Source organism: Glossina fuscipes, unplaced genomic scaffold (assembly GCF_014805625.2).
Source record: "Glossina fuscipes isolate IAEA_lab_2018 unplaced genomic scaffold, Yale_Gfus_2 28, whole genome shotgun sequence".
Classification (NCBI taxonomy): Eukaryota; Metazoa; Arthropoda; class Insecta; order Diptera; family Glossinidae; genus Glossina; species Glossina fuscipes.
The window spans coordinates 12,799,932-12,815,222 of NW_023998423.1; the positions used below are offsets into that span (position 1 = coordinate 12,799,932).

At 35.8% G+C, this 15,291-nt stretch overlaps 1 protein-coding gene and 1 pseudogene across 5 annotated transcripts in view; both read right to left on the bottom strand.

Annotated features, from left to right (window-relative positions):
* Positions 1-905: 905 nt before the first annotated feature.
* On the bottom strand, positions 906-1,982 carry LOC119636571 (annotated as a pseudogene).
* Positions 1,983-5,734: 3,752 nt separating this feature from the next.
* The window catches only part of LOC119636831 (protein CBFA2T2), a 72,032-nt gene continuing 62,475 nt past the window's right edge, over positions 5,735-15,291 (bottom strand). For 3 of the 5 annotated variants that reach the window (XM_038032506.1, XM_038032509.1, XM_038032508.1), the window contains 6 exons: positions 7,902-8,503; positions 7,441-7,839; positions 7,037-7,384; positions 6,793-6,975; positions 6,618-6,725; positions 5,735-6,515 (listed from right to left, as the gene is read on the bottom strand). In XM_038032506.1, coding sequence (XP_037888434.1) covers positions 6,288-6,515; positions 6,618-6,725; positions 6,793-6,975; positions 7,037-7,384; positions 7,441-7,839; positions 7,902-8,503 — 1,868 coding nt within the window. In that variant the 3' untranslated portion in view covers positions 5,735-6,287. Of the gene's footprint in view, positions 6,516-6,617; positions 6,726-6,788; positions 6,976-7,036; positions 7,385-7,440; positions 7,840-7,901; positions 8,504-15,291 lie in introns of all 5 variants that reach the window. The other 2 variants (XM_038032507.1, XR_005247186.1) reach the window with 2 other exon arrangements.

Genomic DNA, 15,291 nt, shown 5'->3' on the forward strand with positions numbered 1-15,291 from the left:
CCAGGAGTTCTTGTCAACTGGGCCTACACCCACCAACTGAACGGTGCGGCCTAGAGCGTACTTCCCAGACTTGCCATAATTTTACCGGGGCGGGGGCGGTGTCAGCATTAGCCCGAAAGCCATTTTGGCTGGATGTCACTCCAACCTACTCAGGTAACGGAATACTGCCACCACCAGCTCAAAATCGTCGATTTAAATACGTGTTCCGGTATACCATAATCAAGACCTTACCGGGCTCGGTCTTTATGCCCATCTCTAGGCTTCGTAGAGTTGTCTCCTCGATGCCACCCCCATACTAAGAGTGGGGAGCACCTATTCCAAGGACGGTGCTTACTAGTCCTGCCACCGAAGATTCGCAGGGTTATGCGGCCTTTTCAGCCGCCCCTCCTCCTCTGCCGCTCTTGGTCGGGGACTGCTTATTGGCTATTCGCAGCTAACCTGCAGATATACCCTTGGGTACACGCAGGCCGATCACAATCCGCCACCTGTGACCCCCACAGTACCCTGAGCTTAGCCCTGTGAGTTTGTTTGTGTGTGTGTGTGTTTGTGTGTTTGTTTATTTGTTTGAACGTATGTGTGTGTGTTTGTCTGTTTGTTTGCTTGCTTGCTTGTGTGTGTGTGTTTGCGTTTGCAAATTTTATAGTTTTCAAAAAGAAAAAATATGTATATATATATATGTATATAGTTTTCAAAAAGAAAAATATGTATATATATATATGTATATATATGTATTATATATATATATAATATATATATACACATTATTATAAACTTCTGTTCAACATTTTTTCAATTTAGTTACATTTATAACTCTTTGTTTGTATTTTTGTTGTTGTTTTTGTTGAAATTTAGTTGGATGCATTTTGCTGTTATCATTATTATTATTATTATTTTTATTATTATTACTGTTTTTGTGTATGTTATCATATTTAATTTGTATATAATAATTTAATAACTTTTAAGGAAATGGAAGCGGATGGATGTATTATTTCTTTTTATTCGTTGCTATAGGTGGAGCGTTACGTTGCGGTGTTGTCGGCCGTGATGAATTCATGCCGCTATACATATACTTGGCTTTCTTTTCGGAGGGCTTTAGAATCTGGAATGAGAACATTAACGTTTCATCCACAGTCATCATGCCGCCAATAATTGGGAGCCGAAAATAAAGTCACCAATTGACGGCGAGCAAAGAATTCATAACCATCTTCAACGACCTGATGAGCACGGCATATTAGATCCATTTCATGTTTATGCAAAAATTTCGATACAAGATCGGCACCAAATGTAAAACTAACGCCGCGATCGTTCTCACCCCAGCCCTGCACATCCTTGTCGGGATCGCTCCATAATAGATCGCACAATAGACCGGTATCGGGTACATCTGTAGGACGCATTAAACGTTCCATATCATGTAAATCGGGACTCAGACCGCCATGGCAACAAAATATTTTTTCATCAATAATAGCAGCCACCGGCAGACAATTAAAACAATCTGTGAATGTTTTCCATAATTTTACGTTATAACGTCGTTTACACTCATCATAGAAGCCGTAAATACGATTAATACTGGCGCATTCGTGATTGCCGCGTAACAAAAAGAAATTCTCGGGATATTTAATTTTATAGGCCAACAGCAGACAAATAGTTTCCAATGATTGCTTGCCTCGATCAACGTAATCGCCTAAGAAGAGGTAATTGGGTGCCGGTGGAAAACCGCCATATTCGAATAAACGCAAGAGATCTGTATATTGACCGTGTATATCACCGCATATTATTAAAGGAGCGTCCAGTTCAAGGAGAATGGGTTGCTGTAGGAATATTTCATGGGATTTCAAACACAAACCACGCACTTCCGATTCAGACGTTTGTACTGATTTGCCGGTACGACAACTCCTCATTTCCAGCAGGCGTTGTATTAAGCTGTCAACATTTAAATCAAAATCCGCCATTATGTTGATTGTTCAATTTTCAGCTGTAGTTGTTGTTTAGTATTTTGTCTTTGAGTTTTTTCTGTTTTTTCATTTTTTTTCTTTTTTTTATATTTCTTTTTGCAAATTTTAGTTGTTTGTTGAGAAAAAAGAAAGAAGTGCTTCTTCTCTCGTCTTTATCTATTTTTGAAAAGTTTATTATTTAATCAGGTTTTATTTTCATCTACGTTTTGTTGTTATTTTAACAATAAGTAGTAAAAATTTGATGCTTTGATTTGGTTGTCAAATTTATGAATGAATGTTAAATAATTTGTTTTTTTTTTATATTTGCGTACACTTTAAAAAACGAAACGAATACGACGAAAAAAAAAAATCCGAAATTATCATAAAGATTTCAATACAAAAAATACAATTTCAGTTTCAATTTCTTTTTTTTTTTCCTACTCAACGCGAATGCCGTATAAAGCGAAAGTAGAAAATTTGCGACGCGCAACTCCCATCATATTCTATGTATTCGTCCGAAATATATATATATATATATAAGCATATTTATATAAATAAATATACATATATACATATATATATATATATATATATATATATATCTACAACCAAACTTTGAAGTCGTGGTCGCAATCAAACAAACAGACAGTCAAGCAAACTAGAATTTACTATCCATGCTCTTCAGTTTATTACGATTTAAAGACTATAGTAGACTCCAATTATAGTGTCATTCAGACGCAGGTAGATAGGGATAAATCCGCTGTATTGTTAACTAATCAAGATTTTGTAATACATCTGTCAATAATTCAGGGAAGTAAGTAAGAAATAAGCATTTTTTTACGCAAATTTTGATCTTACTTATCGACGTATCTTCGTCTCTTTCAAGAATGATACAATCACTCCAACGCTTCTCTAATATTTCGATGCATTTTTCACAGAATGATTTATCGAAATCCTCAAAATATGCTTCAGTTTTCGCAGATGGCATCATCATTGCAATAAACACGGAAAGCAAAGGTATTCAAAGTATTTGTTACGTAGACGTGTAGGTCGTCGGCACGTTCTGGGGTCATTTTCAAATCCTTTTGCAGGTTTGTAAGCGATATCTTAATTTTTGCGTGCGGGACGGGAAGGACAGATGGACTGACCAACGGATAAACACGCTTATATGCATTCCGAAATTGAAACTGGCTAAAAACTTATAGGCTTTATGGATTGTTTGAAAGCTCCTTCTGTGCATTGGAGGGTATAGAAGAAAAAGATAAAATTATAACACGCCATACGATTGAGTAGATGAGGCCAAATTTTCCATTCTTGTAGAGGTACTACAGCATTACTCGTAGAAGATATGTTAATATTTTTGTAGATTTATCTGCTGTAGTTTATGAGTAATGAGAAAAAAAAAACATTTTTAATTCCCTTTGAAGACTTGAGATACTTCCAATGTTTCTGCCAAATTTGATATAGATAGGTTCATTTTTGCGGCCAAGAGAATGTTTTGAACAGATATTACGGAGACAGATAGACAGCCAGATGGATCTGCTGAAATCGATTCAGACGGTTATCTAGAATATATACACTTTATGGGGTCGTCGAAACTTCCTTCTGGGCATTGAAAACTTTCTGACAAAATTAATGTACCGTCATCCATTGGCGATTGGTATAGTAAACAGTTGATGTTTTTTCACTTTGTTAGACTGAGCACTGTGCATTTTTTCATTCCCGAACTTTTATTTAAAATAGCGAATAAATTGCTTTTTGATGTCTTCACGCTATATATTGTGAATTCATTTTTCAATTATCGAGAGCAATTTTGAGAGTTTGGTTGATGTCCGTACGACCTTCCTCACACATAGCAAACCAGCTCTGAGTTTGAATGATATTTTTTCATATGACGAAGCAGTGTTTAATTAGCGCACAAGATTCGAAGTTTTCCGTTGCTTTGGAAGTAATCGGAGTAGCCTTCACTAAAGTTCCCGTAACATTGAAACTTTGGCAGGCGTCATTTCAATGTTGGTACTTTTTGAAAATGTATGCAATTTTTTGCTAGAAATATCGGTGTCAGTCCTGGAAATTATTGACCAATGCTTTGTTCCAAGTGATCACAACCATTGTAAATGTTTCCAGTTATCAATAACACAAAGACACAACATAAGTTCTGCGATGTCTAGATTCATGGGCAGCAAAGTTTTGATATCTCTTATTTATCGATAACATGTTAAAACGTTATAATCGAGTAACTCTGATTATCAAATAGCCCATAGTACTCCGTCTAGTAGAATTCTTTTTTTATTTTCGTCATAAAATGGGAAAAACTGTACCTTATTTCCATGCAAAGTCTTCTTTTTCATATATATCATACTCCTATAAGTACTTGGGTGCGAAAAAGGCAGCTAAGTAATCGAAAGTTATCGCAATAAATTTATATATCAAATCTCAATTATTATGACAATTTCCATCAGAATGCAATAAAAATGAAATTTTTTGCCATACGAATATTATAAGCGTACCAGATTGATTGCATTTGATGCGAAGTTTTCACAAGCACGTACTATAAGATGCCAAAAAGCGATGTTTTCTCGATTTTGGCGAGGAACCTCAAGGACGCAAAATATTTTTAAAAAATTCAAACTTGCTCTATGTATACTGCCACAGGCCCATTTGAAATGTGTCTTTTATATTCTAAGTGGATGATCAAATATCAAGTTTAATAAAAGGCATGATTCACATAGGCTAAGAACAGTTACTTACCAGATATACGAGATGTTCGTCTGAAAGTCATTGTAGACGTTGGCGAAAGCAATTTAACTCTTTCGAGGGGGAAAGTGTATGCGATGAGTCTGAGAATGCCTCCATAGTTAATGAAAATGAATCAAAGCCTAACGTAAAAACGTTCTTACCAATCAACATAACCATAATCCAAAAAAAGGGCCTAAACCAAAGGGCTTCCAATAGTTTGGAAGCCGTGAATACATCAGAAACTTGCATTATGGCATTTTGAACTTTCTTACTTGTTTATCTCTGCATACTTACATGAAAATGTTCAAAAGAAAAGAAAAATAAAAATTTTTTAAATTAACTTTTATTTATTAGTTGCATTTTGTTTAATTTTTTCAAATATTAAGAGTTAACATAAGTGTACATTCAAGTATACGTAAATGTATATGCATGATGTGCAAATCTCACAATGTTCCCGACAATCATTAATGCATACCACATACCACATACATATGCTGATAAATAAGAATCGACTAAAAATAGCCAAAAAGTATGATATAAGAAAAGTGTACACTCGGTATTCTCGTTTCTTAAAGATCATTGACCTCTTCTGACACATGCAGTAAAAGTGTAATCAATTTAGTGATTAAAATTTTATTTGATTTCTTTCAGTTTCTATCCCGTCAAAAAAGGGTTAAAGCGTAAAGTTGCCAAGATTTGATCACGGTTTGATGCGATGAGAAACAGGAATTAAAGCCAAGTAAAGTATAGCGAGCGTATACTATTCTTTTTTCATAATCTGTTTCTACTAAAGACAATGGACTTGCAAAAATGTTTCACTTGTTGCTTCATTAATCATTTTCAGTTTCAATAAGTTTGCTAACTTCCCAGCTTGTATGCTTCTTAGCGTGGAGTAGGAAGTGAGTGAGTGCTTAAAGGTAGCTAGCGAAACTTAAACGAATTTAGTTCACTGTCTTTAGCTATTTATTTCTATTTTTTACGTTGTATTTGTATTTTCTATTTTCTACTTAAATGTTACGAAGCAGAAAGAGATATAGAGAACGATGGAGATTGAGAGAGAGTGAGTGGATGAGATAAAGGGGGATTTCATTATTGTGCATACTTGTGTATAGTGTGTGAATGAATATATCTTGCTCAACGTTAACGAAAGTTGTAGACAATTGAAAAAAAAGGCGGCAAATTAAAGTCGAAGTAATGGAAAAGAACGTGGAAAGAGAGCGAATAAAATGAAAGTAAAGTAAATATATGTAGAGAGTAACGAGAGACACATAGAGTTGCAACCCCGACGTATAGAGAAATGGTGTGAAGATGTTAAGTTAAGAGAAAAAACGTTGTTATATTTTGCCGTAGACACATCTAATATTTTTTATTTTTTAAATAATTTTTAAATATTAATATTAAGTAGTTTTATATTTTGGTTTTGCTGCAGTTTTCTTTTAGGTTATAATAATAATTAATTAAAAATTTTTTTTTAAATTTAAATTTAAAAATTCTTAAGTTAATTCGTTTAGAGCGCTTTTTTACGGGTAATAATTAATTAAGAATTATGTAAAAGTTATCATTAGTATAATTTGACTAGCACATGTATTTCTTTTTGGGTTTCATCATACGAATACGTCATTTGGAGCCAATACCATTGGTTACCAAAGAACTTGGTTGCGGTGCAACCGTTACCACGCTGCTTGACGCTTGAGCTTGTGGTGGAACTTGCGTATGAGCCGTTGTCGGCTGTGAGGGTGTGGGTGGCGATCGAGCTGCAATAGAACCACGTATATTGGCTGTTAATGGTATAACCTGGGAGGCGTGTTTAGTAGAAAGGTCTGTTGTACGAGTTGTACCACAAATCTGAATTTCAATAGAAAAAAAGAAGACGAAGTGGGGAAATATTAGGGAAACTTACCATTTTAAACTAATATATATGTATATATATATATATAAGAATACTACCTGATGATGATGCTCCCAGTCTTTATGTTGACAGAAAGCCCCACAGTAACGAGCCAAATTACAACCTGAACATGTTTCTGTAGCTTTGCGCCCACAATTCCAACAGGCCTTTTTAGTTAGACAGTGTGAAAATAAGAACAAAACATATATATTTAAATTTTTATAATCTACCTACGTTTTGACTGGCTGCTGTAATCGAAGGCGACTTATTATCTAATTCTCGTTCGCTGCCGGAATGTCGACTCATTTCTACAAAAAACTTTTCCATACGTAACCGCTCCTGAGCCATCACCTCGGCAGCACGGGTCTCAGCGGCTACCACGGCTCTTTGAATTTCTACCACTGCCTGACGTTTAACCTACGCGATTCCAACTTGAAGGTTTTTCCAGACTAGCCGAAAAGTTTTATTTGGATTTTACCTGATTAACGGCTTCTTCGGCGTTCCTTTTGAATTCGGCTACCTTTTCTTCAGTTTGTCGCCTCAATTCGATTAAAGAAGCCGGGGTCACTTCACCATAATTGGTTTGTTGCGGTTCTACTCCTCGTTGCTGCAGTATCGTAATGGCTCGTTTAGTTTTTTCAACCATAGCAGAAATGCAGTTTAGCATGGTGTGTATGTTTTTCCATTCCTCTTCGCCGCTCATACCGCCACTACCACCGGGACCACTGGCAGCAGTAGGAATGACGCCGCGCGTTAAAGGGCGATGTCCTACGACTTCGTTAGCTGCTGTAGTATTGCGTATTTCCCGTTCATCCCGATTATGCGTCTACGTTAATTCAAAATAAAACTTAAATAGAAAAAATATGAAAGCGGGGCATTTACCTTATCCATTATACTATTGAAGGAACCCTCCGATTGAGCGGCTGTCGGCCCACTAGTTGAGTAATCAAAAATTGTGGGCTGTGACGAGGGAAATGGTAGCCGAGATTCGTTCGGTGGCCCTCCACTTAGCTGAGGGTTATGAGCATGTAGACGTTTGGGCGGTGGATAGGCAGCCATATAGTCACTCCATTCTTGCGGTGGAGCACCGTTGTGACCGTGAGACTCCATTAAGGAATCTGAAGGACGTCGTTTAAATACCAAACTAGTAGCGCTGGCTGCACCGTTAGAGGAGCTCTGACTATCGATTTGCACAAAAATGTCGCTATATTCAGCTGGGGGACCGTACGGTGAAAATTCCATTACCGAATTCTCGTTAGTGGTTACATATTGTAGTGTACTCTAACATCGGTTAATAGAAATTTCTACAGCTAGGATATTAAGGACTTTCAAAATGGACATACCTGGTTAGTAGCTCGTGCTAAAGCTGCAATTTCTCTTTGCAGGAGAGTAATGTGATTCTTGAGCAAAGGAATGACATACGATCTTAAAGGTAAATTTATGGCTTCTTGTAAAGCCAAACGAAACTCATCGATACTAATACCACCGCTGCCCAGAGATAAAACCAAGGCTTTAACGCGATCACTCACTTCGGGATGCACTTCTTGAGCTAATTGCACTAAAGAACCAAGAAATTTACGTATTTTACCCAATAAACGAGCTTGTTCGACATGAGCTGCTGCAGCAGCAGCTGCTGCAACAGCTGCTTGAGTCGTTTGTGTTGTGGATTGGGGGGGAGGAGGAGGCGGAGTTGTAGTTGCACCATTGACTATTGGCGAAGCGCTTGCATTGCGGTTAGGTCGTGGCGGAGGTGCTAATGAGGAATGATGTAGTTGCGGAGACATAGGAGAACGGGGAGCTATAGCTCGTGCTGATTCGGGTGAGTCAGGTGTGCGACAAGTCCGCGAACTATTACAACTGCCGGTGGGATTTGAGCTAGAAGTGCTGCTGTTCGAACTAGTCGTATTACAATCTTTACCACTGCTTGAGGAAGAGTTGGGGGTGCCTAAAAAAGAAATAAAATATGACTACCAGGGAATTTTAATTGAACCATATAAAGCATTGCTGCATTGAAAGTTAAATCAAAGGATAAATGCATTTAATCGATATAATGTGTGATTGTCGTTAGCTGTTAACTTGTATAAAAGATTCTACCACACTTTTCTCCCATTCTCTTCACTCACAGATCCCAGCTGTCTGCCACATCATAAATGCATTAGCTAAGCTATTACAGCCACCAATACTGGAGGGGATTGAGAAAAATTCAATTTTGAGGTGGCAAAAAAGGGGGCGATGAAAAGAGATGATGTATGATAAATTATACAATAATATGCCCCCGAAAATTGACCATTGGCCATTACAAGCGGCCTGCATACGCCTGAACTGGCCGAACAAGAACGAGATGTAAGTGAGCACGCGTATGCAACAAAACTAGAGAACATGAACATTTGCTAACATGGCAAATAAATTAGTAACATTTTGTATAAATTGCTTTATGCTGTTGCTACACTTGCACTCTTATATTGGTGTTGCTGTTGTTGATATAGCTTTTGTTGTTAGAACTTATGTTGTTCTCATGGCCCTAATCATGATGTTTTCCGAAAGTGCAAACATGTGTTACAACAAATTGATGCAATTGCAACTTATACAAAAATATATGTGCGTGTAGTTGTTAAAATTGTACTTAAAAGTGTATGCATGAGAGAAGAGAAAACTAGTTGTTCACAGTGATTGCAGGCATGTATTCTCATTCTCATTGTTATTGTTCTTGCTGTTGTTGCTCTTAAATAAAGGAATTGTTTAACTTTAAGATATATAGTATGTGTCGAATATAAAACTTCTCTGTGCAATCTTCTGTCTTACTCAGTTCTACATTTTTACACCCATAATGGGAATTGTTATATATTTCAATGTTTAACACAAAGAAAAAAAAAAAAAAAAAAAACACCGAAAAAAATAGATAATGGCCCACTTTTATGTTATATATGCAAGAAAACTATTGTTGGTGTCCGTTTAATTTGTTTCGACTACTTGCGCTTTGCGAGCATTCTCGCCGTTTGATGAAAAGTATTTAGTTTTTGGATTATAAGATGAGGCCACAATTAGCCAAATTGCGGACTATTTTATTCAATAAAGCTGAACTTTATTTGATAGTTTGCACCTCAAACCAGCTTAGGTGTTGTGAAGCATCTCAGACGTGTCACTATTATTATTAATCTAGCCAGAGAAAATCTGAAATTAAAATCAGATTGCAGCGCTAGCGTCTAAAGGCAAGAGGCTTACAGAAAACTCTACGGCACTTGAGATTTGAACCCACGACGATTGAACTATATTCGTCGAGATCCCTTGCCTACTCGGCCGCGCAGGCGGATATATTAATACACTTGAATAGAAGGCATAGGCAGGTAGACAAGTTTCTTATCCGCATAATCGCCTTATGTTTTACAACTGCATCGCAATCAATGCACAATCTGAAATCAGCGGATCCGTCAGAGTTGTTTTGTGAACACTTTGATGTTGAAAATTCTGTATTAACTCAGTGATTAAATACAGAAAATATAAAGTATTTTTCGGCAGAATTCCAGCTCCAATCATATGAATCATGCTCAATCATATGAACATTCCTTGGCGGAGAAAGGCAAACTCTTTGGAAAAACAAAAAATCTCAACGTTTGATGACTTGATTTTGGCTTCAACTGTTTTCCTTTGGCGAATTCATACCGAAGGAAGGAAGCAAAATAATCTACAATATGGAATAATATCACGAGGAAATTAAGAGAAATCTGTATATCCATCGTGCTTTTGTTCGAGGTGGGCAAGCATAGCTTAGTAAGATTTACTTACTACCTTGCTTAAAAATAGAAAAACTTGAAATCTGTAAAATAAAAAAAAGCATCATCTATGTCACTGACAAACACAAACAAAATTATTTGATGTATTCATCACCGTAGGATGTGTGTGCGCTCGCTTTATCAAAGCTAGCGATAAGAAGGAAGCTTCACGCATTTGATATTCTAAGTATGTGCTCTTGGTCAGTATCAAATTCTGACTCGATGTAGGCCTCATCTTTTTCGTATTCATCGCCGAAGGATATATGTGCGCTCACTTTATCAAAGGCAGTGATAAGAAGGAAGCTTCAGGCATTTGATATTCTACCGATGTGTTCTTGATCAGTATCAAATTCTGACTCGATCTAGGCATGTCCGTTTGTCCGTCTCCGGTCAAAATAGTTGTGGTCCCCAAAAATTAAGATGTTGTCTTCTAGTTGGACGAAAACGCGAAAGTAAGTATTGAAAATTGGCCAAATCGGTCGAAAGATAGGTCTATAGTATATAGGAAAATACCATTGTTTTCTCGATTTTTTGCTTATTGCTTATAAACTACAACAAATAAAACGATAAAAGTTTGCAAGAATATTTTGTGGATAATCGTGTATGATCTGGGTAAGAATTGAAAACGCAGCCACGCCTATGGAGTTTGGAAATTTAACTTTTTTTTTTTTTAACAATAAAGGCGGAAAGTAACAAAATTTTTCTTACAGCCTTCTTCAATCTAATCTTCTTTCCTCAATTCAAACAAATTTGTACTCGTCTATCGCAAGGCTTGTTAAGTGTAACATTGGTTTTAATTCGTGCGGATTTTCCCAAACAATCTTTCTTTAATTTTAACGGAAACTGCTATTATAATAAGATTTCACGCATTAATCCGTACGGATTTTATTATAGTGAATATTTCTTGTACAACATAATATTATCTAGAAGTAAAAGTCTACCTGCATCTTGAGTCCTGGCATATTGATATTTAAAAGTGTGTAAAAAGTGCGCTTATGTTTATTTTCCATTGCATATGTTATTCATATATTTTTATTTAATATTCATTTGAATGTGTGAACCCGTACAGATGTAAATATTTTCACACATTATAATAAATGAATTTCATATTCCATTTTCGATGATGTACACACAAAAATATAAGCGTGCCTTTGCAAAGGCAAAGGTGTTTTCTTTTTTTTTTGACATAGTGCAAGAATTCTTGGACATTTTGTCTGATAAATGCTTTTTAAATAGCAATGACCGAAGCAACTGTCATTGATAGCTTCAATTCAGAAAAGGAGTCTATTATGAGCAGGAGCGAGGAGACAAATGGAATAAGTAAATCCAATAAGACATGTCTAAATCATGTCACTTTCATAATTCTGATGCAAGATTTGGGCATTGATTATATATGGCGTCAGTTAGGGTTCATTAGCGAGTTTTGCACAAGAGAAGCGACAACTGCTCTCTCAACTCTGTCAAATCAGACGTAAGCAAAATAGCTCACGCTTTGCGTTAGCGTTGGGAGATAGAATTATTTGTTTAGAGTTGCATTTACAAGAGAAACTAACCGCAAATTGAAAATAGCACAAATTCCAAAGAAAATTGTTTACTTACAAACAGTTGAACCAAAATAAAAAATTTTCTAGTAAATACTCTTAATTCGCCAAAACTGTGATTAATTCTCTATCATCAATCCTTCCATACAATATCTTACGCTGTCCATATCATCAAAGCAAAGGATCAACAAAAGAAAAACTCATCGCTCTATTCGATATATTCGTCTCATCGCCAATAGGTCTAATCTATTCTGCCTAAACAACCCAAAAAAAAGTAAGTGAAATATTGTTACCAAATTACCAAGTAATGTTGAGGAAACTATATACATCATGCGGAAGGGTGCCTTTGCTCATATGAGATTACTTGGCAGTAGAGGCACATCGAGATTAGTGGAAAAGGAATCGCGTGAGACGTGGAAAGATTCAGATTCTCTTAAGTTACTGGAAAATTTGCAAGTAAATGAGGCAACAAAAGGGTTTTGAATATATTTTAAAAAAATTTGTTGCTAGCAATGGCAAAGGAGAATCTGCATACCTCCGGTGATCCGGTTTGCACTTAACTTGGAGTTGTAGCAACAACTTGAAAGTAGCGATTTTTACTTAAGCGCTGCACAAAGCATCTTTTCTGCTGCTGTATCAGAAATGACTGAATGAATTCGGTGGATTATTAATGACAGTAAAAAGGTATTCCTGGTGACAAGTAACTTCTTGTGCTTTTCTCGCTCTTGTGACACGTTGTTGTACAATATTCTTGATATTTATTGAAGCGAATGAATAGAATAAATATTTATTTTCGTAAACCCACACAAAATGAACAATGCTTCATATACAAAATAAGGAAATAAGAACCACCATGTCTTCTGCTTCTGTGTTGTGAAAATGAAAAAGTTGGCTTTTACTTATGTAATGCAAAACTAGAATCGACTTACAATTCATTTTAAAACCATATATTTTCCTTATAGGCAAATTGATATATTAATGTATAATTGTATTGTAAAAAATAAATATAAAAAAATTTATATTAAAATTGAAACTTTAAGCTCACAATTCAAAATTTTATATTAATTTTCTTTCATTTTATCACAAATTTTACATAATTTTGTTTTTATTTACTTTTGTATGATTTCTTTATTGATTGTACCATAGTAAACAAAGAAACGTCAAGTTTGGCCCTTTATTTCCCCATGAAAATAAGTTTTGAATGACAGAATCCATACATAACACAGAAACAAATAGATTTCAGGGTACATCGAGATGAGAATGAAAGCTAGTTAACTAAGAGATACACAATCAGCTCATTTTAAAGTATACTCGGAAAGGGAGAGACAAATCGAATGAGAGAGAGAATATCACAATAGCGGTTTTTTAATATCCACAAATGTATATTGAATGGAAGTGTAAAGGGTTATAAGAGAATTTAAGATTGGTATTATCTATTAGGGTAAGCTAGGCTTACTGTCGCAAAAAGCGAAAATCTAGTTTATATACTCTTAATCGATGGACGCAGTTCAAGTTTGATAATAGAGAAATCACAACTATGCTAACAATGGTCTAAAAGATATAGTTTGTCGTTTGTAACATTTTATTAACTTGAAACAAGATTTAAAAGCATTTGGAAGCATATATAATATTTTAAAAACAAAATTGAAAGCAAAGCGCCCACAAATAGGTCTATATTAGAAAAATTATGCTGCTAACAACCTATAGAACCGACATCGATACTGTAGCTATTGTGTTTGCTTTATAATAGGTAACAGGTAAACTTTGTGCTATTCTTGGTTTTAGAAGCAGGTAACTTCGTTAATATGTAGCTTTAGAAGTCGACAGTCCATAGACAATTATTCTTCTCGGGAGAAATAATTCTTAAAGTCGTTCCTATCGATAATTACATTATTAACTCGGTGCCTGCATCTAAATTTATTGTCTCTACGTCGGCATCATCACAAAATAAACAACATTATGGTGATTGCTGCTCCAATTGAACTTGAGAAAATGCGTGCATTTTACAGTATCATTCGCAGTAACTATGGTGAAGCCCCTTCATTCAAATCGCTTTGAAAATTTTTACATTAAACATACGGCCCTCTCTGATCAATTATATGGCATTAAGCGTGACAACATTTTTCGAAACATTCATAAAGATCTGGACATTTCATTTTATGGTGTTTGGCTGCGAAGCTACAACAATGGTCGTAAGGCTGAATAGGATGAGAAAGTAGACAAGGAGTTTGACATAAAAATTACCAGTGAAAACATTAATGCAACGAATTTCCCAATGGGTACCGTATTTTGGGCTAGGTCCAAACCTTCCTACCCCTTTCTTCCACTAATTATTTAAGATAACCACAGCCATCACGAGCACTCCCCGAAAGGCAGCATCGAAGCGGTCAAGCTTCGCATATCGATTAACCTGCAGCGTTCAAATTGTGCTTGGACATGCCAGTTTCCGCTGAAGTTTCTATATGGCACGTATTCGTCATTTCACAATTGCGTTTTGAATTTTCCATAATTCTGAGGAAGCCACTCCTACTACCCTCCCTCTTGGATTTATTGTATTATGAGAAGTAATCAATCCAGCTCGCTCCAGGCACCATTCACACTACGCTATCTTTAGCTGTAGTTGGTAACGGACCATGACACCTGTGTCGCATGTGACAATAATATGCCAGAGGATCGTTGATGAAATTGCACAAACTTTAACGAATACCGGAAGAAGGTCAAGTCAAGTATTAGTTTGCATTTTGTGGAATTAGGAAAATGTCTTGCATCACTACTTCCTACACCCTGGCAGCGCCAACCAACATCTAGCACTGGTATTCAACTAATCGCGACCACTTCTCTATCGAAATTTTACATTGCTCTGCTATGTTTTGGTGAATATTTGTAATATAAATGCTTTACCTACCGTCTACATGCTTTTGCTGAGGAAATAACAGGTTTCGCTAGTTATGTAGATCACATTTATTTTGATTTAACTTAATAAACCGCGATTGGCATGCGGACGAAAGAATGACAAACTTTACCGTTGGGCTCTGTGACATGTTCCTCTATGATTTACAAATCTAATGGCGGAGACTATGAAAAAGATTAGCTGAAGGAATAAATTCACAATTGCGTTCATTCAATTATTACGCAGACCATTCTTTCCGCAAATAATTGAATCAAACACTGAACATTTCTAAATTTTTTGTTTTTTTATGCGGAGATAATTAATTTGCAGAAAAGAAAATATTGTATTTTGTATGACGCTGATAACAGACTATATACATATATACATTAAAGCTCGCATTTTGAAAAGCACGTAAATGGAAAAGATGACGAAACCAAATTTGCTCTAAAAGAGATTTATTAACCTGTCAATGTTTTCTTTCCTCAAAATGAAGATGAAATGCACATATATATATATATTATATATATACATG